Here is a 22387-nt window from a genome sequence, read left to right on the forward strand (position 1 = left end):
AGTTCTGTAGATACACACACTATGTCTCTGTGTCTCAGCACTGTTTCTCTGACCTGGGACAGTGCTACCGGTTAGAAGAGGCTCCACCAGAAATTCCACATGTTCACAAGGGGAGGATCAGAAAGATGTGGTTTATTTTTTTTTATGCTGGCAAAGCATTCTGTGTAGCTGTTTTCAAGAACATTCTCTCTGCACAAGCTAGTGTGTCATGTTTTTGTTACATGCATTGTTGCGGAAATGCATACCATATATTTCTTTTTTATGAAATATTTTGTATATGTCTCCCACATTAAAATTAGTATCCATCTTTACTTTTGATGTGTTCTGAGTGAGTTTTTGACTATTTTGTCTGGGGTTTTGGTTTTAAATCTGAAACTGTGAAATTTAGTTTGACTTTAATCCAAGCTGGGTTGCATTGCTCACTTCCAGGCCTGTGTCCTGGGTTATAAACATCACTAAGCAGGCATCCTGTAACAGTTCTTCAGGTAGATCCCACAACCGATGAGACATATCATTGAGATGAATTGTTGAATTGAATTTCTCCTCTAAGGTGTGTGTTCACTCTCCATCTTCTTTCTGTGGAACATGCAGCCCACTTCCGCTAATCTTTTCTTTGTTTTCCTAAATGGTGATGAATGATGGGTCTTGGTTGCTGAGTCATGTGTTTGCATCCCTTAAAGCATATGCCTAGGCAGACTGAAGATATAATTCTGGTTATGAATGTTGGAGGAACAGCATAGGATGTGCAAAGCAGTTGCAGAACAGTAGGTAGAAGTTTGTTGTGAAGGTTTGCATTGCCTTATCTTTACGCTGAATAAGTGTACTGATGCAGGAGATTTCCAAAGCTGCATGGAAGCTCTTACATCGGCATTTAAGCATCACCGCTGAAAGCATCACTTGTCCCAGGAACTGCCAAAGCTTCACTTTAAAGCAGCAAAGCGATCTGAAGTGAGAGTACCATTGAAGATTTCCAGCCAGCCCTTGCATAGCATCAGTTCATGTTTTCTACAGCTCAGTATCTGATTTTTGCTCGGTCTCCAGTAGGGCTATTTTCATGAGAACACTCTGAATGAAGAGGAGAGGGAGCAAGTGCACTGTGGTTTGTTCCTGTCCCCGCCCCCCTCCTCCTCAGAGCTCCGTGGATTCGGCGGTGTAGTGGGCGCCCCATCCACGGGGGACGCGGTTGAAGTTGGGCCGTTGGCACATGCGCTCCCAGGTCAGGCCTGGTTCTGTGTAGGCCTCCAGGAGCTCGAACCCGGGCAGCGGGAATATCCTCATGCTTCCCGCTGTTCCGCCAAACGGTATCGGCACTCTGGAGGACAGAAGCAGTTGGGGTTACAAAACGATTGATAGACTGCCACTGAACAAAGTGCTGTATTTCACACACCTTTGTACTTATACCTACGTATAAGGGCACCTGGTTAATTGCACCTCTACTGCCACACTGGTTGATAAACCACTACTCTACATGCAAGGCTGTCATGGCAACAAACCTCACATGTTTAAAGAGCTGAAAAGAGCAAGGATGCACTGAAGAAATCTGTCCTGAATGGTGACATTAGTGATAACATAGCCTAAAACACTTCTGAGAAAACAAGAATGCAACCAGAGCTGTTAAGTGTGTTCACCTTGCCTGTCATAATGATCATAACATTCTCATAAGTAATCATGACATTCTCATGTTCATAGTAAAGTGCCTGACAACGATCCATACGATTGAAGTTTTCAGAATACAGACTGTTCATAGTGAAGTTTTGGCAGTATATCAGTTCAGTTTACCATGATAGAAAACAAAGTATTGTGGCTGAGAGATTAAAAACCAGTTTTTCATGTTTCATGTTTTTGAACAGTGTAGGTGTATGGGCACAGTTATTGTACATTCACAGACACAGTGCATATTATACAAGTATATGGACAAAGTATATAAGTGTATGGATACAATTAGGGTATATTGTACAGGTGGATAGTCACAGTTAGGACATGGTGTATGAACACAGGACATATGACAGTGGTGTGTGGGCATAGTTACCAGTACTGTCTTCATGAACCCCATAATGAGTGGAGCTTCCACTTTCTGTCACTCACTCACTTTTATGATCTGATGAAGAAGCATGGTTATTGTTTTCAATCGGAAATAAAACTGCATCGACTGCTGCACCTATATTGGGGCTCATTGAGCCTCCTCCTGCCATCGCTGGTCCTGTTGGGGACCAAAATTTTCTCAGCGCGCACAGTGCTATTTCGTGTTGACATAATGTGTGAGTGGGAAGACAGTGCTGACCCCCCCCCCCCAAACCAGAGCCTGCGTAAATCAGAGGGTGATGTGGCGCTCTCTGTGATGGGGACATGCCCTGCATGCGCTGTCAGTCTGGCTGCCCATTTGGCGTGCTGGGTGCACTGGTATCTCCTTTCCAGTGCTCGTGGTTTAAATTAGATGCTGGACTCTCAGGGCAGGGGGAGGCCTGTGCCAGAGCTCCTGCAAGCTTTCAGAAGCAGGGTGGGCTGGTAATGTGAGCCACCGCTCGGGCAAGGTCACGGACCCGTCTTTAATGAAGAGCTCATTGGTTTTAAATGAAAGGGATTAGGGCTGCTCGGGTCAGTGCTAAACATGCTGGGCGATCCGGACCCGTGCAGCCAGAGTATCACCTTAACGTCACAGAGTGTCTTGAGAATAACATAGAGTGGGTCTGCTCTGTCCTGGGTCATTCGTTTGTAGTACTGTAATAATTGTATTTATTATGGTTGTATATTTCAGCTCATAACATAAATGACTTATGCTTATGTATACAGCTTTTCTCTTCTCTTTGTATTTCCTTCTGTGTTTCCAAGGAATATCTCACAATATTAGTAAATGTCTTACTAGGGAAAGTTGTTGACTATGAACACTTCTACAGTACTGACAGTTGACAGTTGGCTGCACAGACTCTTGCACCTCCTACCTCCCTGGATGACAAATGAGTTCTCAGATGACCCTCCTGGTTAAATAATGTCAGACTGAATATATCTTAATAGTTTTGTGTCGCAAAATGCCTCACAGACTGCATTGTAGTCTCTCCAGTGATATAGAAGTGACTCATAAGTCAGTCTGAACCACTTAGATGATGATGATAACAACTTTTATTGTTATTATTATCATTATTAATATTAGTAGTAGTAGTATTGGTGCTACTACTTCTATTACTATTACTATTATAATCACTGTCCTACAGATCACTCATCCATCATTTGATACTGAGTTTGTAATCTGAGAATGAGGAAGGTCTGGGGTGGGGCTAAGGGTTGGCCATGTTCCTAGGGGGAGGGGCCCACCTGTTGAAGCATTTGTAATTGGGTGGAGTGAGTTTCTGGGGTGGCTCAGGGAGGCGGACGTTGAGGGCGGCCAGCAGCTTCTCGCTGTCACTCAGGTCCTCCCGCCAGGGGTTGCGGTAGGACTTTGGGATCACGGTGACATTGAACTTCTCGTGAGGGATCTCCTTCAGAGGGCCTGAGTAGCCTGAGAGAGGGGAGCGAGAGGAATGTGTAACATGGCAGCAGTGTAGCCTGGTGGTTAGGCAAAGGGCTTGTAACGGGAAGTTGCCGGTTCGATTCCCCGCTGCTATTGGGCAAGGTTCTTAACCCACAATTCCCTCAGGAAAAATCCAGCTGAATGAATGGAAAAAAATCGTAGCATATGTATGTTGCTCTGGATAAGAGTGTTTGTTAAACGACAATAATGTATTGAAGATGACTTCTACGTCAAAGTTGTCTGTCCTTCTTCTCAGTCACATCTATTCTCTACTGTGACCCCCTAGTGGTAGGATGAGCTCCCCGCCACAGTCAGAACTGCTGAATCACTATCCCTCTTCTGCCACAGACTGAAAGCTCATCTGTTCAAACTGCACCTTGGTTCAACTAACACTGAACTCTAAACATTCATGTTATATCCTTGAACACGATTTACATTTACATTACATTTTTTCATTTGGTAGACGCTTTTATCCAAAGCAACTTACAAGTGAGGTACAATACAACACAAGCGAAAACCATACAGAGTCACAATATTCGAAGTACTGCATGACAAAGTTCCAAACGTTGGGCAGGCGAGGTACCACTAGCAGGTAAAGCTAGAGCGTGCGTTAAGCCATTGCAGCCAAACCATTACAACCAAACCTTTACGTTTAAACCATTAGAACCAAACCATTACACCAAATCAATACATTAAACTATTACAGCCAAACCATTACACCAAATCAATTCGTTAGACTGTAACAGCCAAACCATTTTTAACATTTACATTTTAATATAGTTTAATAGGAGATAGTGGGAGGTGTTTCAGGTGCACAGGTGAGAGCAGAAGAGCTGTGTCTTCAGATGTCTCTTGAAGACAGAGAGGGGCTCAGCAGAATGGATGAGGTGTGGAAGTTCATTCCACCAACAGGGGACAATGGCAGAAAAAGTCCTGGACAGTGATTTAATGCCACGATGTGACGGGACCACCAGTCGCCGTTCGGTGGTAGAGCGTAGCAGTTAGGAGGGAACATTGCAAGGGTTGCAAGAGTGAGTTCAGGTACTTAGGTGCAGTTTTGTTGGTCAAGAGCTTGAACATGATGCGGGCAGCTACAGGGAGCCAGTGGAGTGAGACTAAGAGGGGTGTAACATGAACATTGTGTAATGACTCCTGCTGCTGGTTAGAGACACTTGAATTAGTATCATCTCTGCTCTTACCCCAACCTTCTTATATGTACTTTTGTAGTACGCTGTGGAGAAGAGGGTCTGTTAAATGACTAAATGTATTTGTACACGTGTTCATACATAACTTGTTTTTCATAAAATCACGGTTCTTTACAGTAATTTAACTGTAATTAACTGTAATGTAACTGTAATTTAAATCACAGTGATAACACACTGTGGCCTGTTATGGGTTTATGGGTTTACTTGCTGATGCTGGTATGCTGCTGACTGTCACTGGCCTGCCATCAGAGGCTCTCTCTCTTCTACCTGTGTGCGTACCTGGGGCGAGGACGTCAGGGCTGCCCTTGCTGGCCACGGTGTGCTTCAGAGCGGACATCAGGCCGTGTTTCCCCGATGGGCCAATGATCAGCTCAGTGCGGAAATTCTCCTTCCCCTCCTGCGTGCTCTGCCCACCGTGCGCCTCACCCTGGCCGGGCTGTGGAAAGGGAGAAACAGTCCTGGTTAAAAAGCTCCTTTACAATAGATCGCTGCACACACCAGCATTGCACACTGGTTGAAATGGCTGAGGCTGAAATTACATTACATGCATTTAGAAGACGGTCGTATCAAGTGACTTACATAGTTCATATCCATCTGTACAGCTATATACAGTATACAAGATATTTTAACTGAGGCAATTCAGGTGCACCTGGGGGGGGGGGGGGGGGGGGGACCATAGCAGTGTTAAACCAGGAAGCTGAACCAACAACCTTCTGTGTCAAGAGGCCTACTCCTTACTGCTATGCTGCACAGTAGCAGTGATGTGGTGAAGTGTGCAGTGGAGCAAGGCTGTTAAGCAGAATGTTGCAGGTTCATGGAGTGAAGTTCTGAATTACAAGCTGTGGAAACAGCATGCATTAATGTAAACTGTCACCCACTGTCAGTGTGTAATGTCAGAGGTGAGTATGTTTTTCAGGGTGAGTGTGTAGTGAAAGAGCTGAGTGTGTACTCCAGGGTGAGCGTGTAATGTAAGGGTTGAGTGCCTCATAGCCCCGGCAGCATATATTCTGTTGGCTGTGTTCTCCAGGGTGAGTGTGTAATGTAAGAGAGGGGCGTGTAGTGTAGGAGGTGACTGTGCAGTGTAAAAGCTGAGTGTCTCACAGCTCCGGCAGCGTGCGCTCTGTTGGCTGCGTTCTCCAGGGTAAACCTCTCCACTCTCTTCAGCCTCTCCTGGAACATGCGGGAGCCCCTGTTAGACTGCAGCTTCAGCTCCTCCATCATCACATCCTGGGGAACACTGATCTTCTTCCCCAGGTTCAGACGCTCTGAGGGGCACACACATGCATGCATGTTATGGATACTGTGATCTACTGACTGTGATTTATGGTAGCTTGTGTACTTGGCTTCCCTTTGTTTCTAGGCTGTCTAGTTTCAGGTTAGCTCAGGTTAACTTATGGTAGTGCTGATTGGTGTTGTGCTCACATTCCCTGGTCTGGGAGTGTTGTTAGCCTGGTCTGACACTGTTGCTCATTCAGCTTGATTGAATACACTTATACTCTGTTGTGCTGGAAGTACAACAGAGTACAACAATATCCAGCTGTATAAATGGATAACATTGTAAAACAACTGTAAACTATGTAAGTCGCTTTGGATAAAAGCGTCTGCCAAATGAATAAATGTAAATGTAAATGTAAGTAGCTCTGGATTAAGGCATCTGCTAAATGAATGTAATGTAATGCAATGTATGCACGCATGCGCATAAACACACGCCAACACTGATACCTCAAGTTGGTAGTGCAGCTCTAAATTAGCATATCAATGTGAAGCATAATGACTTCCATATAAGAACTGAAATCCATTTTGACACCTCTTGCGGTGATCAAGCCCTCTCAGTGTGAGAGGAATGTGTTCAATCATTGAACATCACAGTACTGTTAAGATAGTCTGATTACCTACCACACATAGGCAGCACAGGTCTGGATTAACATATGAATATGAAAAAGGAATGACTTCCACATGACATCTAATCTACATCTACTGCTCATGGTGTGATTGTGCCCTCACAGTCTGAAGGAAATTTGTTCAAACTTGGTTTAGTCACTAAGCTCTATGGTCACATAGGGATTGGTCAGGTGGATACTTTTCTTTGTATGATGTCATGTCCAAAGGTACACCTCATTGGCCAAATGGCAGTCCTGTTAGTCATCATGTTAAAGAAGAGTATGACCACCTGACATCATGTCACATTACAACTTTTTGCGCATGCACTTCAAAGTTTGCGTAGGTTTCATCAGATGTAACCATACGCCACAGGGATGTTGAAATATGGTAGTCTGAAGTACAAATTCTGAAATAGTATCAAGGATCAGAGGGATTCTTTCTGTCATGGGACTGGTTTGCGTGGGTGACAGGTTATAAATAGGCCGTTTGTGAGTAGCTTTTTGTGGGCTGGCCTGATTGGTGATGGTGACATATTCCCACAGCCACTCCAGGAATTTTGACAGGAATCATTTCTATGCCTCCATAAAATTAAGAGCAGGGTCGCGTTTCTGCTGAGTTCAGCTTCCTGCTATCGAAATTAGGAGGCTGAGTCAGAGGGAGGGGGGAGAGTCTGTTCTCTGATCGTCACCAGAGAACAAACAAATAAACCTAAAGTTTCAACAAGTGCCCAAAATGGCACTTGTTATGATCAAACTGCGAGGCATTTGCTGTCTATTTCTGACCGCCAATAAGCATTTAAGACATGAGTTGCTTACCTCCATTCAATAAGCCAGCATTGCAGAAGCTGCAATGAAGTATTGTTTTCTCTCTTGCTTTTGGCTGTGTATGCTTTTAGTTCCAAATGAGCTCTAAGTTAATTGGGTTTCACTGACTTGTTGACTAAATTCTTGTCTTATCTCCACTTGGCATCTTTACACTTATCTTCTGTAAGACAGACAAATTAGTGCTGAATTTAACTTAATGGTAATTAAGTAGTGCTAATAAAAAATGAATAATCTTACCAAATAGCAGGAGCATGTGTCTCTCATGGAGGCCAGAAGATACAAGACACAGATCGATATTCCATTAATATCATTAGACTGTATCAGATAAGAACAGTGAATATCAATGCTGTCTGCTCAGAGTGACTGAACACAGGTGAGCCTTACTTTTTTAACCTCTCCACTCACAGATGGCTGAACATGGGTGAGCCTGTTCTATTTAACCTCTCTGCTCAGAGAAGGTGAACACAGGTGAGTCTGACTTCCCTGAAGCTCTCCACTCAGAGCAGGCAATCACAGGTGAGCTTCACCTCTCTAACCTCTCTACTTGGAGCAGGTGAACACAGGTGAGCTTTACCTTTCCAACCTCTCTGCTCACAGTGGCTGAACACAGGTGAGGCCTACCTCTCTAGCCTTGCTCATAGCAGGTTAATACAGATTAATCTTACCTCCCCAAAGTTATCTGCTCAGAGCAGGTGATCACAGGTGAGCCTTACCTCCCTGAAGCTCTCTGCTCAGGTCCATGGCTTGCTGCTGCCTTTTCTTTCCCAGGTCACGGTATGTTACCTGTATCATCTTTCTGCCTCAGTATTCCTGCTGATTGAGAGCATACAACAGAAAGTTCACACTCAGCATTACCGTTACCTGATTGTGAGTACTAAGTAAGGCTGTGTGCAAATGTGTGATTGCATCACGTGATGGAGATTTTCCATAAGTAAATGCTGAGTATCAAGTTGTATTTCTGTATTGTTTAAAAATTAATTAGTCATTTCATTATACAGGTGAACACTCACTATTATGTTAAGTGTGACCAAACATAGTTTTCTTCATTGAAACAAAAAAAAAACCCAACAAAATCCAGAATAAAAAAAGAAACCCTGTTCCCTTAATGCATAACTCAAATGATTAATCAAAAAGAGACAGCTGCTCTCAGAAACTCCACATAGAATAAACAGTATTGATAAATTGCTGATATGGTACCATGATATAACTTCAGATTCCCCTGTGAATGTGGGAGCCACCTTCCTTTCATTCATACAGTGAACAGACTTTATTATATAGAATTGAAATTTGCCCCCCCCCCCTGCAGTAAAGCAGAAACAATTAGCCTTCCTCCTCTGTGACGCACAACTCCTGGGCTGTCTGCCGTCTTGCCTGACTGCAGGTGTCTGAGTCACTGAGAGGAGTGGGACCTGTGTGTGACCCCCTGGGTGAATAGTTCTCTGTCAGAGCGACAGGAGAAGTTTTAAAAATATGCTGTGAGGACGTGCTAAAAGGTGTGTTTAGACAGCCTGGTGTACGTGCATGAGATAACCATGACGGGAGGAACAGGGAAGTGCTGACAAAATAAAACCCAATGAATGGAACAGCAGGTTATGTAAGGACCAGCACTATGCCATTCAGACCCCCCCCCAGACCTGACCCATGAAAAACGCCTTTTAAAGGCTCATATTTTAATTATAACATGTGCCCTTAGCGTCCAGCTCCTGGTCACACCGAATGCTAAGTGAAATTTGACATAGTGCTGCTCTTACATATTGTTGTTGGACGCCCCCAGTGTGTCAGTATGACGTACAGTATGACGTAGATTAACTTTACTCTTATGGGTCACTGTTAGGCCCAGTATGACCAACACTGTGATATCAGGTAATGGTGCTCCTTGTGATCATTATCAAGCTCTGTATTAAAGGTAGTATATTGCGTTAGCAGTGTGTTCCTAAGGCAGACTCACCATTACATGTGCATTAAAACAGCAATTATTGTCTTCTTATATTTCAGCACTGTTTTTTTCAACCTGATACTCATTGATTGTGTTAGTTCTGGATGTCACTTCAGATGTGCTGTTGTTCCTCCTGCTGTGTGTATTTAACGTATCTGAACATCATGATCTTGTTAGAATCTCTGCATAGGGGCGCCTTCCATGTTGAATTAAATTCCCACGTTTATGAAAGAACAAGACAATTACATCTGCACGTAGCAACACAGAGAACAGTGTTGCTGTGTATTATAAGACACACACTCATATTGTTTGTTCCTCATTTACTTCAGGGAGTCTCTAAACTGTGGTGAGCGCAGCAAGTCCTTATTGTTTTGCTTCAATAAAAGACGCTTGTGTGCTTTACGCAAATGTGACGAAATACATTCATTCTAGCTGATAGTTCACTCATTCAGCCGTGACGGTGACAGCCAAAGGGAAATACACTTTAAGCCCTGTGCTCACAGTGTTGCTGTGAAAAATTCCGTTTTTCCCATCAGAGAGTTTTGGTTATACAGATTCACCTCATGCCCATTCAACCCTGACTCCCGTATGGTGACTCGCATGGCTGGGACTCAACCAAGCAAAGAACCTACACCCAACCAATTGACGTAAACCAGGAGCCAAAAAAAGAGCCATTTATGATACTGAGAAAGGGCAGGGCTCTATAACAAAAGCAAGCGTGTACTTGAGTAAAATAATAATGATAAAACATTAAAGCGTGTACTTACCTTGGAGATCAGAGAGGGTTGTGTATCGGATCGTACGGTTTCCCAGTCTGGGTGCGTGATGCTTCCTTGTGCCCTTATCCTACTCACAGACCGGTGACTTAGCTGAGATTAAGTGAGGGAGCTTGGGCATCTCTGAGTTAGATCACAGGCTTATTTTAGTCAGGGTTGGACTCTGCTCTACTTTAGGTTAATGGGAAGGAATTTACACCCTCAGCCTCCAAAGGGAGGATAGTGAAAATATGATCTGTTAGCCCTGCACTTGTGCGGTCTCAGGGAGCTGACAGCTTCCAGGCATCAAGATATGACATTCTGTCACATATATTATGGCCTCACGTTCCTAATGACAGAGGAAAGAAGCCATGACATCTGCTTACATCACTCACTGCGTGTTTCTGCTGTGCAGAAACGTAGCACAACATCAGCACTGTAGGGTGTCACAATTGGGGTTAAAGGTGTCAGGTTAATGTTTAAAAGAGTGGCTGTAGCCACACATAAAGGTCAGGGGTTAGGTTAGGGTTAGGCACTAATGCACATCCAGTTAATGAATGGATTAATGGTTAGGGGTCAAGGACAAGGGGCCAGATTTCAACATTAGGGATCAGTGATGGTCTTAGGGAAGGGGTCATGAACAAAGTTAGAGAACAGGGGTCAAGTTAGGGATCTGAAGATGGGTCATGGCCAGGGTTAAAGGTCAGGGGGTCAGTTAAGGGCTTAGCGAAGGGATCACATTAGGGTTTAGGGAAGCAGTCATGGCCAGGGTTAAAGATTAGGAGTCAGGGTGGGGTCATGCATTAATGCAAATGACAGACATCAGGGGAACTCACTGATTGCATACGTCTAAAATGATAGCTGTGAGAGAGCGTGTGCTCTCTTGTTAAGATTATGTGGAATATGGTGAGTTCAACAGTGAATCTCTGGCAAATAACTGAGGGTTTGTTGTCACATCTTAGAGGACACTGGAATCACAGCTTAGTGAAATGAACTTTCCCTCTTTCTTTACATGTTACAAGGGCTTTTTCCACATTCCTCAAACTGTTTATATGATCATTACCAGTCTCTCCTCAAAGTGGAACCCATGTCACACTTCAGGATTTCTCCACAAGAGGGGGGTGTGGAGTGCAGTTAAGACCTGTTTTTGTTCTCTGTGTTTAGTGAGGTCATCTCCAGCGGACCTTTAAAAGGAGAGAGGAGAGTGTAATCTAAGGTTTCTTAGGTTACAGTTTCTTTAGTCTAAGAACAGGGGAGCTTGAGCTGTGGGGTGGGAGATGGGGAGCACCATACATTTAAAAAATGCATATTTCACCCTTTCCATTGATAATTACACTATTCAAACCAAAAACCCTACTTGTACATTTTACATTTTTATTCCATATTTGAACATAAACATGGCTACATTTTTAGAGGGTACGGCCCCCTGAGAATGCATTCACTCATGATCAGGGTCACAGGCTTGAAAAGATCTGGAAATTTTGTCCTAGAGGGTTATTCACTACAATTCACAAGGCCACTGTGACTCCTGAGGTCATTCACAAATATCTATTTGCATCTAATGGCAGCTAAGGAGATCTGCAAAAGAGGTAATGTGAGTAAGCACAGATTTTTTTTCAGTGCTGTTTATTATTATTGGCACTTTCTAATCAGAATGATGCTGCTCAATATCTTCGATTGGATTTTCAAGTGCTTGGGGTGCTATAGGTCATTTCTGATATGTACCTGTGTTGTATAACCCCTTTATTTGTTTCAGATGTATCACCTTCAGCAGTGCTCAGCTGCAGGTAAGACTTTAGACTGCTACCTGGTGGCAGCACAAACACATCCAGGGCATAACTCTGAAATTGTGCATTCACATTCTCAGTTGCCATTGTAATACTGAACCAATACCATCTTTTACCCCATGCGGACTGTTACCGCTCACCTTCAGAGGGATGCAAAAAAAGAGAGAAACATCCAAAGATTTTAAAGATCTACGGAAATTTAATGTTATGATCTCAATCCACAAGAAGGAACAGACACATTGCACAGAGTTACATCAGACACACTATGCTAAGATACCCCAGTCTCAAAGACGCTGCAGCGCTCTGGGGTTTCCCTGTCCTTCTCTTCAGCTTCCAGGGGGCTGGATGCCACACATCTGGCAGCATCGTAACTCAGGCGTTTGCTCCACAGGGGCTCCACAGAACTCCTCACCATCATTACTCTCAGTTTTACAGAATGTGCAACAAATGGGGGCTGCTTTGGAGTGGAAGCTTTTGAGTCAAACAAAAAATCATTTTTTTGTGATTCATATATTTACAGCATAGTAATAAAACATGACCAGAATGTGTTTAAAAAAATCCATTAGGGACTGTTTTGCAGACCAATATAGAGCTGGAGGATGAAATTTAGGTCGCTTTTTTTGCACTTCCTATGTTGCTGCAGATCCAGTTCATGCCATCCTGTAAAAAAAAAAAAACATGAACACCATATTCATTTGAAAATCCTTATATAGTACAAGCCTATTCCCTCTGAACTGCTTAGACCCAAGTGGGACTCTAATCAAACATATCACTGATTTTACCTGTTAGTAAAGAACATAGAGAATGACACTGCCTAATACCAAGGAGGGTGAGCTGATTGATTTGCAGTTAAACAGAGGGAGGAACTGCTGTAAATCCTCTTCTGATTGTTAAACATAAGAATGTCTGTATCCCGGCATAAACAGCCTACCAGTTCTTATGAGGCTTTAAATACAGGATTTAAAAATACGACTTAGGATTGAATTACAAAGCTGATTTAAGACATGTCATCTGTAAGCAGACAGACATACCAGTTCAATAAATCCTGACATTAAATAAGGAGGCACTTTGCGCTTTTTGAAAAATTAAAGTGGGATCTTCTGTTGCATTTGACTGGTACTATTTGGTGGTAACCTCAGTCACTACACAGCAGTACTGGAATCTAATACTAGGTGGCATTGTGGTATATTAATTAAGGATAAGGGCCTGTCACCATGATGTCACCAAGATATGTGTCATCATTTGCACACGGTTTCCACTGATTGTTTGACCAGGATAGACCTGGTAACTGGACTGGACAGATTTACTCTTCACTGTCCAAGCCAGAGAATGCTGACAAAGGAAAGATTTTTAATCTCTGCACAAGCTGCACAGTTCAAATGCATGTGCAAATGCAATGATTTTCCAAGTTATTGGATTTAAAATCTGAAATTCTTCCAAAAAGTTTTTGTGATGATTAGTATTTGCCAGACAATTTACCTTTTTAGTTAATGTTTTTGCAGTCATTACTTGTACTTTACTCAATGGATGTGAAGAAAAAATGAGGCAGAGTTAAGAGAGAATTACCTGCCGAAGGATATAAATTATGCAGCTAACTGGCACACTTGTCAATAAAGCAAAACAGGTGAGCATGGGCTAAGAGCAATGATCGGTTTCAATGTAAAATTTCAAAATCACAAGCCACCACTTCCTCTTGCTGAATTCACCTCCTCAGTCTCTCCATCTCTTGCCTTGCTCTGTGTTTTCATATTCGATCTAAACAGATTGTCTTCATGGCACAATGTGTCCCACCATTTTCGCGTCATGGTCTTATTGAGTAGTGGCCATTAATCAGGAATACCAAGAGGCTGTAAAAAAAAGACACTGAGGGTCCCTTGGTCACCCTGACCACTTGTTACCTTGGAATCTCTATGTCAGATCCTAGTCATAAAAGCACTGAAGTGGTGCTATTGTGAAAAAGCTGGAGAGAACCAGTGGCAGATCCTTTGCTGAAGCTCATGCTACATTCTTCATCAGTCCTGTTGTTTTTATCTATTGCACATCAATTCCAACTCAGTCTCATTTATTCTCAAATATTTTGCCCAGTATATTTTTCATGATGATGGAAGTGTAATATTTTACACTTGCCTAATGTGTGAGACTGCCCTCAGCATCACATGTAACGGATGTTTTATCTGCCACAGATAAAATCAGCAGTACGTGTCACATAAATCATTCGATTGACGTGCAGAAGCAGAAGAGTAATTCAATAATAATTTGGAGGGGAGGTTTGGAAAGCTCTCCTTGGAATTCTGAGGACTGCATGTATAATAATGGATGGGCCATAGCACAGAGGAGTCACAAGTCAAAGTTAGGGTGACGTCTGATCCATTCCACTCACATCAGAGCCATTGACTCTCACCCTCACTGCCAGACCCCCATTCAGCTGACCTCTCCTCTCATAAAACACACCTCAGCACCCCGCTTTTCACTGCTAGCGTCAGTGGTACCATGGTTGGGGAACTGGTTTTGCAGTCAGCATCATTAGTAATAGCAACGCTATTTTATTATTTAAATGCTTCACAGACACCACTTTCCAGGACAACTTATATTTTTGAAATAACATGCCATTCAGAGTTTGACGAGGATGATGTCTGACCCGTTGTACTCATATTATAGCCCCCGATAGGGAGGAGAGGAGAACTGGTGCAGGCCACTGAGTTTGCACCTGCTAACTGACAGTCCAATCCAGGTTAAGTGCCTTTCCCAAAGGTAAAACAGCAGCTGCCTACCTGGGGATCATACTAACAACCTTTGTGTTGCAGATTGACCTGATCAACCACTGCACAACACAGCCATGCATCACATACATGCAACATTATTGTCATTTATCAGACAGTCTTATTCACAGCAACTTACAATGTTGCCCGTTTATACAGCTGGATATTTACTGAGGCAACTGTGGGGTAAGTACCTTGCCCAAGGGTATAACAGCAGTGACCCAGCATGGAACTGAACCAGCAACCTTTCAGTTATGAGCCGTGCTCCTTACCGTTACGCAACACTGCCGCCACTGCCATGATGTCCCACATCATCAGCTTAATACAAGGATAAATACATGTAAAAAAATGTAAGCCGTAGCTAGAGGAAACCATCATTATGGCTTATTACTATAATTAACAATAACTGCAGTAGACATTCTCCCCCATGATGGCGCCCACCTGCACGCCCTCCCCCGACAGTGCGGAGCAGGCCTGGATCTGCCACAGGCGGTCCCGGTATGTGTGCAGGTTGAGTCCCTCGGCGATCTCGCTGGCGGGCGAAGCCGTGGCCAGGTCCTGCTTGTTGGCGAAGATGAGCACAGGTACACCCTTCATGTTCTCCTCATCGATGAGCTCAGAGAGCTCCTGGGGAAAAAAAAAGGAAAAAATACGATAATCATGGCCTAAGGTCCAGGAGAGTGGCTAAAGTTACTATGGAAATACAGTCTGAAGGAGGCATCAGTGTATTTGTGTACAATAAGAATGATTTCCCTCCATGTTCCTCAGACTTTCATATGTTTTGTGAAGGGAAAGCTAATGGAAAAAGGTGGCTGAATACTCCTCAGCTGTGATAAGGAGTGAGCTGTCTCTGCAAAGCTTTGTCATTTTCATGTCATACTTCAAAATGAAGGAGATTGTGTCTCTGTTGTATTGTGTCTGAATATGGACATTTTTACTGATTTCAAGGGTGTCGAAGTGAGTCGACATGACAAATGTCAAGACCAAAATAGACTTGGAATGAAACTCAGGTGTTATTGAAAAACACATCCTTACCATCCCCGTCTCCTCAAACCGTTTTTTGTCTGCACTGTCTATCACGTAGATCTGAAAAGCAGAGCATTTGACTTCAGTTTTCATAAAGGATATCAATCACACGTTTTCCTGAATCTCAGGAATTTGCTTACTGTTTTCATTGATTTAAACAAAAGTGACAGAACTCACCAACAGATCTGTGTTCTCTAAGTACTTCTTCCAGAATGAGCGGATCTTTCTCTGTCCCCCAATGTCCCACACGTTCAATTTCATGCCGTTTGAGGCCACACTTTTAATGTTGAAGCCCTGAAAAACCGAGTGGTAAAAAATTAAAAAAAACAAATCACATGTGGTTCATTTTGTTATTCAACAGGTATAATCTGCCATCTCCTCATTTCGTAACCAGCAGGGTCATTAAACAGGCAAGAATCTTAGCATGTCCAGAGAACGGTTTCTCATTTTAAATCTTCCTCTATTTTTAGTTGGCTTGCAAGAGGCCTTGCACTTCTCTGACCTTAATGTTAAAGTAATCTTCAACCAAGGGATTAGAGTCCCCCACCCCCCTCGATGGCTAGAGTAGACCCCTCACACCAAAGAACTGAGTGTTATCCAGGTTCTGTATTACATGGACTATCCACAACGTCTTACACTCAAACACTCCTGCTGATATGATTTAATGTAGTGCTGCTTTTATAGATCATTGTTGAGCCCTGCGCTCACTTCAGCACGAGGTGAGGTGATATTGCTCATTTAAGAATGAGCTGACGGGTACCAGGTTTTCACTGTTACAGGCCTTTGTTTTAATGCTGTTTTTGGCACTATTCATTTTAATACCTACTTAGAGTAAATCTGTCTGTTCTGCAATGCATTAATGTTATTGACACTGTGATGATGTGTATTTAATATAGTGTGCCATATTAGCTTAATAAGTCACTGTGTGTAAAGTTTAAAGTTTACCAGTTTAAAAAAGTTAAATAAATAATAATAACCCCCACTGCTGTTGATACACACATTTAAAAAGAGATTGAGGAATATTATACAGCCAACTTAAATGACAAAGCCAGTGCATGGGTACAACATACACTGTCTGCAACATGCTGAGACATTGCATTTACATTGTGTGTAGAGTTGCTGCATGGCATAGACACGCAGCAATGCATTTCCAAGCCGTGAGAGAAGAACGTCCCACTAGCAAGGTACAGTAAGTAAGATATGTTTTATGAGTGAAACAAGGAGCACCAGAACAATAAGAACAGTTCTGTCCCAGCCTTTTTGACAACTATATACGATTGATCAGTGCTCATACTACGCAGAGTGTGCTGTATATTCAAAGTGATGTCCGTGCCTGTGTCCACTGGCCCGGCATGGCACTGAATGGGCCGTGCTCGACCTGGTGTCACCCTGGAGTTTGCTCGGTTCCCTGTTCACTTTCCTTGGGAGTGACAAATCCTCTGCACCTAAATTTAGTGTTCATTAGTCTGGTTCTGCTTGTAGTGATCGTACAGTGGCAAAAGCTGCCAATGCTAACCTCAGGGGGTCACTGCAGGATAGCTTAGCATACAGAGAGCGCCTATATTAGACCATCCAGAGGGAGGAATCTAGTGCTTTCTGCGGGTACAGTAGTATCACATAATGACTGAATGCTATGTGGATGTCTGAGATGACCAGACATGTGCTTAATATGGTCACATCACAGTTCCAATAAAAACAAATATTTTTATTATATTGTGTTTGTGTCTAATGATTTGGTGGGTGGGGTTCTGACTGAGGATAGGTTGTAAGCCCACAGAATGACTCCAGAACCCCCTGTGAGCAAAAATAACAACACTGACCGGCAAAAAGAGCAGTCTTTTCCCAGCCCTGCACATACCTTGGAACACCTCACAGTGGTAAACTTGGATATTGTTTAAGCGTTTCTCCTTTTATTGCAGCCCTGTTTCTTTACTTGTACGAAACCTGCATGCAGCCAACGCCTGTTTTTCAAACTCTAAGTCAATGGACAGTGGAGTGGCGCTCATTGGATAATAGGTAGACTATGCCGATGTAATCAGTGCAACTCGCAGATGTCTGGTAAATTGGAGGGTGCCTCACAGCTGTGAGCCGATCAACCCCTACCAACATGCCCACCCCTATCTCTGGTGGAATGAAGCCAGTGCATTCTAGGGCTGTGGACCCCCGGTCAACATCAAAGAGCTATGCTTCCAAAGCACATTTTGGCCAGAGCCACACCTCCCCCCTGAGAGTTGATGATATCACTGGAACTAAGGGAGCTCTGAGTTCCTATGTGATGGTCCTATTGTGATGGTCCTTTTTTTTTTATTCACATGTAGGTCTCTGATTTCTTCAAGACACAAAACAGGCAGGGGTTTACTTCATCGGAGCGGACAGATGTGCACTTTGTGTCTGATCAATGTTTGTTGTTCTGCAATATCTCTTCCCACAGATAACTTCCTACATCCTCCTACTGCTGTATGGTGCAGCACCAGCACAGAGCGGCCTCAGTTCCAGTGACATCATCACTTGTTGGTGTGGCTCCGGGATCAGTCATTGTAAGGTAAGGCATTGTTCCATATGTGTTATGAAATTTATAAAATATTTGATTTTTGAATGTTGAGCGTCTTTACGTCTGTTAGAGTGCCACCTAACCCACTAGCTACTAGACATAAATCTCTTCAGCTGCCACAGAGGCCTCCTGTACAATCAGAAAGGTTCTTCCTCAACGTATCCTTTGAGCCTTCCAGCAGGATCATGATAGGCAGATAAATAAATATCATTGCGTTTTATATATATTCATTCTCTTATTGGACAGCCTTATCAAGGACTATGTATTTATTGTATTGTATAGAGTTAGATATTTCACTGAAGCAATTCATATAAATTTCCCTCCTTGGTTGAGGATATGACCACAGTGCACTCCCTGCAACATGGATTTGAACTTGCAACCCTGTGGTCGTAGGCCCTGCTTGTTTGAAAGCTCTCATTAAGTTGAAAATTAGCACACCCTAAGTATCAGGCATTGGGACCATGTCTTTGGCTGTCATGCTGAGACCTCAGAATGTCACTTTTAACTAATTTATGACATTTGCGGCCAGAATGCAGTGCATCTACACACACACTCAACACAGTCTCAACTGGGCCTATTCAATAGCAGCATCTGCATTGCATCTACATTAGTATCTACTTTCAGGCTTCAAAGCTCCTGGAAACTGGACTGGATATGAGGCAGTTCATTTCTCTGTATTGATCTTTATAAATGTCTTAAGTCCAAGCTTAACAGCTAAGCAGTAGTACTCTAGAGGTATGAATTAGATGGATACACCTATGTTCTCTTGTGTTGGAAGTCACTTTGGGTAAGAGTGCCTGCTAAATGCATGTAATGTAATTTAATGTAAATCACCTGCTGCAGGAGCTGCACGCTCAGTGAGTCAGTGAATACGTGAGTCATTGAGGGCCACCGTGGTCTACAATATGGCTCTGACTTCTTTGTGGGCCACAGTGTTTCCATAAGCGACACAAAGTGGCCTGCTTATGTAAGTTGGTACAAAGCATTATCCAGCAGGACACACACTGCTGGCCGTAATCAGGGCTTTGACTAGGCTAGGCTAGGCTGCATCCTTCTCAGGTGGTTTGGCTGTCCGACTGCCTTGTTCAGGGCAGCTTTGTGGCACAGCAGTTTTGGTAGGCTGCAAGTTCAACTCCTTGGTGTGATCCTGCCATTCTGCCCTTTAACAAGGTACTTAGCTTGAATTGCTTTAGCCATTATCCACCTGTACAAATGGATGGTGTAAAGTGTAAGATAAAATGCGTAAATTGCTCCATCTCTGATGCCAACCCGTACTGTAATTTGAAATTGTTGGGCCTCACCTGTGTTGGAGTGATGGTGCTAACATCTTCAGAGGCCAGCTTTTTCAGCAGAGTAGTTTTGCCAGCATTGTCCAGGCCCAGCAGCACTATTCTTAACTCCTGTTCTGTGGTTCCCTTCAGCTTCTGAATGACTGAAAGCAAACCCTGAGGAAACACATAGGCAAAATGCAGCATCAACAACACCACTCATACTGGTATTGCCAGATCTGTGACAGACAGGGGGACTTCAGCACTGCATTCTCGCTCTGACAATCTCTCAGTGTTTCTCAATGTCTCCTTATGCGTAGTACTTTTTAATTAGTATTTTTACAAATTTTTACAATGTTATTTTACCATATATTAAAACACGAAATGCAGAGTGTAAGAACTCTATTTCAGTATGTGTGAAAATATGCTGTATATATCAGAAAACATAATGGCTGTTGCCATTGTCAAATGTGTTTTTATTTGTCTGTGGTACAACATACACTATCATTATAAATAATGCGTGAATTATATATGCAAATGGCTATAATTCACACTTATCGTGCAGCCGTAAATACACATTTTCTCTCTGTCTCATACAAATGCACAACAAGCTTTTAGTAATCTACTGTGATAGAAATTATATCAAAATTCTCATTAATATTTGAGAGGCTTGGCTACTTCATGAAGTCAGAGATGGATGACAGGAAATAGAAACACAACTTCCTTCCAGCCAATTCCAAGAGTTGCTGTAACTTTCCTGGAGCCTATTTGTTTTAATTTAAATCCGTAATTTAAATGCAGTAAATGTTTATAAAGATGGAACACAGCCATTTTAATATAAGTTGTAATAATAGTCCCACCTAAGCAACTCTTCGTCTACTAAGGTTTACACATTCACAGAATTTAGTTAAGGCCATTCATGTAAGTGGTAACTTATGAAAGTAATGAGATTAATAGGAGTGAAGCCTGAGAAACTATTACATGAGGACTATGAGGTAGATAAAAGCCACAAACGAAAACAGCAGGTTTCAAAATACTGTAACCACACATTCACACATTCTTTAACTGGAAAATGCAAAAGAAAGAGGTGTTTTATTTTCTCTCTAAGGAGAGGTTGTTATCACCATGTTGATCCGATCCTCAGTGAGGCCCTCAGTGTGATTGTTAAAAAAGGCTGGTAAACTATTGAATGAAGGATTGAATTTCAGAAATAGCTTTGACAGCCATTTACTTCTCTGTATCTGTACTATCCCAAAACAGAGACCGTCTCAAAACAGAGAAGGTTTAAAATACAAAACCTTCGAGGCTATTCCTTAAAACTACTGGCTTTGGGATGGATTAGGTCCATCTAAAACCCTTTTGCTTCATCTCCCTGACACCTCCTGCTCCTGAAGAATGTGGAAAACACCTCAGCACCTACCTTTTGGACTTCTCCCATCGCGAACTGCTTTCTTACAGGGACCAGGAAGAGAGATGTAGCTACATTCTCTGGTGAGCCCTGCAGGTGAGTGTGTTCCTTGGGCTAGCCGGACCCCAGCACAGAGACACCTCTCTCTCCTTCTCCCCAGCACCCTCACCTACCCCCCTCCCCTCCCTGCACCATACACCGAACAAGGAGGAGTCATCTCCTCTCTGGCCTCCCTGGAGATGGGGGTGGGGCAGGTTGGGTCAGGATTAGGAGGCCACAATTAGCCGTCCTCTGGCCCTGCTCCCCCCCACCCCCTCCTCCCCCCTCCTTATTAAAGTCTTACCTGGATAATCCTCATGCCACCTGCTACAGGGGAAACACCCGGGGCCAGCTGACACTCTGCTGAACGGCCATGCGAGAGGAGCTCCTTCTTTCTTTCTTTCTTTTTCCTTTTCTTGTCACCTCTCCTTCCTTTTCACCCTCATCCTCTCCATCTCCTCAGTGGGTTTATGCCACAGTTGCTTGGAGCGCTTACATGTATACTGAGCAAAAATTTAAAAACGATTTTAAAACTTCTGTATTAAAGGTGTAAAGTATTGTCATGTGGTTGCTTCTATTTTGAACATGTCTGCTGTATATTCAATCTGAATGAAAATTCAGCCTTTATGGCCTTATCCAGAGAAACTAATATAGCTTAAAGTTCGACACATAACTGGATATTTATTGAGGGTGAGTACCTTGCATTATGGCTCAACAACAGTGACCCACTTAGGATTCAAACCAGCCACCTTTGGGTTACAAGTACAGTGTCTTACCAGGACACCACGTTGCTGTCGTCACATTTCTTGCATATCTATGCATCTCATTTCAAACCTCTTACCTATGCAGAGAGGTACATCTGTACATCCATCTCCCCTGCCTGTCACATGTACTTGGACACCTCTCTCATCTGCACTCTGACCGCAGAAAGTTATCCCTGTAACTACACATTCCTCTTACCTGACCACAGCTGAACATTTGTTAGTGGCTCGAGAACGCTTCTCACCTGGAAGATATCTGCTGGAGAAAGAGATGGGAGACTTTACGCTCATATTTCATTACCCAGCTTTCCAAACTGTACTCTGAAATGAGGATAAAGTGAAACTTCTCCCAAACCTGCACTGACTCTCTCTGCCCCCTGTGCTGCCCCCTGCTCAGCCCATATGATACTGCACGGTGAACAAACAGTTTTCTGAGGTGAGTGAATCTGCACACTGACATCCTCCCTCACATCAAATCCACATTGTCTCTGCTTATCACCTGCATCATGAAGCAGTGTCTCTCTCTCTCTTCCATCACTGGATATGAACACAGCTCATTTTCCTTCTCACAGTGAATGGGTTTATTTTCTTACCTGTCACATATCCAGTACATCAGTAAAGCAGCTGTGATATCCTAGAACCACAATGCGGAGCATGCACGGCTTGCTAAACAGCAGCAGTA

At 43.2% G+C, this 22387-nt stretch overlaps 2 protein-coding genes across 3 annotated transcripts; both read right to left on the reverse strand.

Moving 5' to 3' along the window:
• Nucleotides 1-703: 703 nt before the first annotated feature.
• Nucleotides 704-10195, reverse strand: LOC118775560 (myozenin-2-like). 2 transcript variants are annotated; one of them, XM_036525540.1, is made up of 6 exons: nucleotides 10119-10195; nucleotides 8129-8225; nucleotides 5812-5975; nucleotides 4990-5146; nucleotides 3310-3493; nucleotides 704-1312 (listed from the first exon to the last, which is right to left on the reverse strand). In XM_036525540.1, the coding sequence occupies exons 2-6, from the start codon at nucleotides 8205-8207 to the stop codon at nucleotides 1129-1131; spliced, it is 768 nt and encodes a 255-aa protein (XP_036381433.1). In that variant the 5' UTR covers nucleotides 8208-8225; nucleotides 10119-10195; the 3' UTR covers nucleotides 704-1128. The 2 variants fall into 2 exon arrangements, with proteins under 2 accessions (XP_036381433.1, XP_036381432.1); XM_036525539.1 differs by having other exon boundaries at nucleotides 8129-8228.
• Nucleotides 10196-12485: 2290 nt separating this feature from the next.
• Nucleotides 12486-20973, reverse strand: LOC118775476 (ADP-ribosylation factor-like protein 3). Its single transcript, XM_036525417.1, has 6 exons — nucleotides 20918-20973; nucleotides 19531-19674; nucleotides 15856-15972; nucleotides 15688-15738; nucleotides 15094-15279; nucleotides 12486-12553 (listed from the first exon to the last, which is right to left on the reverse strand). The coding sequence occupies exons 1-6, from the start codon at nucleotides 20933-20935 to the stop codon at nucleotides 12500-12502; spliced, it is 570 nt and encodes a 189-aa protein (XP_036381310.1). The 5' UTR covers nucleotides 20936-20973; the 3' UTR covers nucleotides 12486-12499.
• Nucleotides 20974-22387: the final 1414 nt, after the last annotated feature.

This window comes from Megalops cyprinoides, chromosome 3, assembly GCF_013368585.1.
Source record: "Megalops cyprinoides isolate fMegCyp1 chromosome 3, fMegCyp1.pri, whole genome shotgun sequence".
Taxonomy (NCBI): domain Eukaryota; kingdom Metazoa; phylum Chordata; class Actinopteri; order Elopiformes; family Megalopidae; genus Megalops; species Megalops cyprinoides.

Coding starts and splice junctions, on each gene's coding strand:
- LOC118775560 (XM_036525540.1), bottom strand. CDS start 8,207: ATGATACAGGTAACATACCGTGACCTGGGAAAGAAAAGGCAGCAGCAA. Junction 3,494..4,989: donor CCCTGACGTCCTCGCCCCAG/GTACGCACACAG, acceptor CCCCTCTCTCAG/GCTACTCAGGCCCTCTGAAG. Junction 1,313..3,309: donor AATTACAAATGCTTCAACAG/GTGGGCCCCTCC, acceptor TCTGTCCTCCAG/AGTGCCGATACCGTTTGGCG.
- LOC118775476 (XM_036525417.1), bottom strand. Junction 15,973..19,530: donor GCACCATCACTCCAACACAG/GTGAGGCCCAAC, acceptor TCGGTTTTTCAG/GGCTTCAACATTAAAAGTGT. Junction 15,280..15,687: donor GGTTTGAGGAGACGGGGATG/GTAAGGATGTGT, acceptor TTTTTTCCCCAG/GAGCTCTCTGAGCTCATCGA.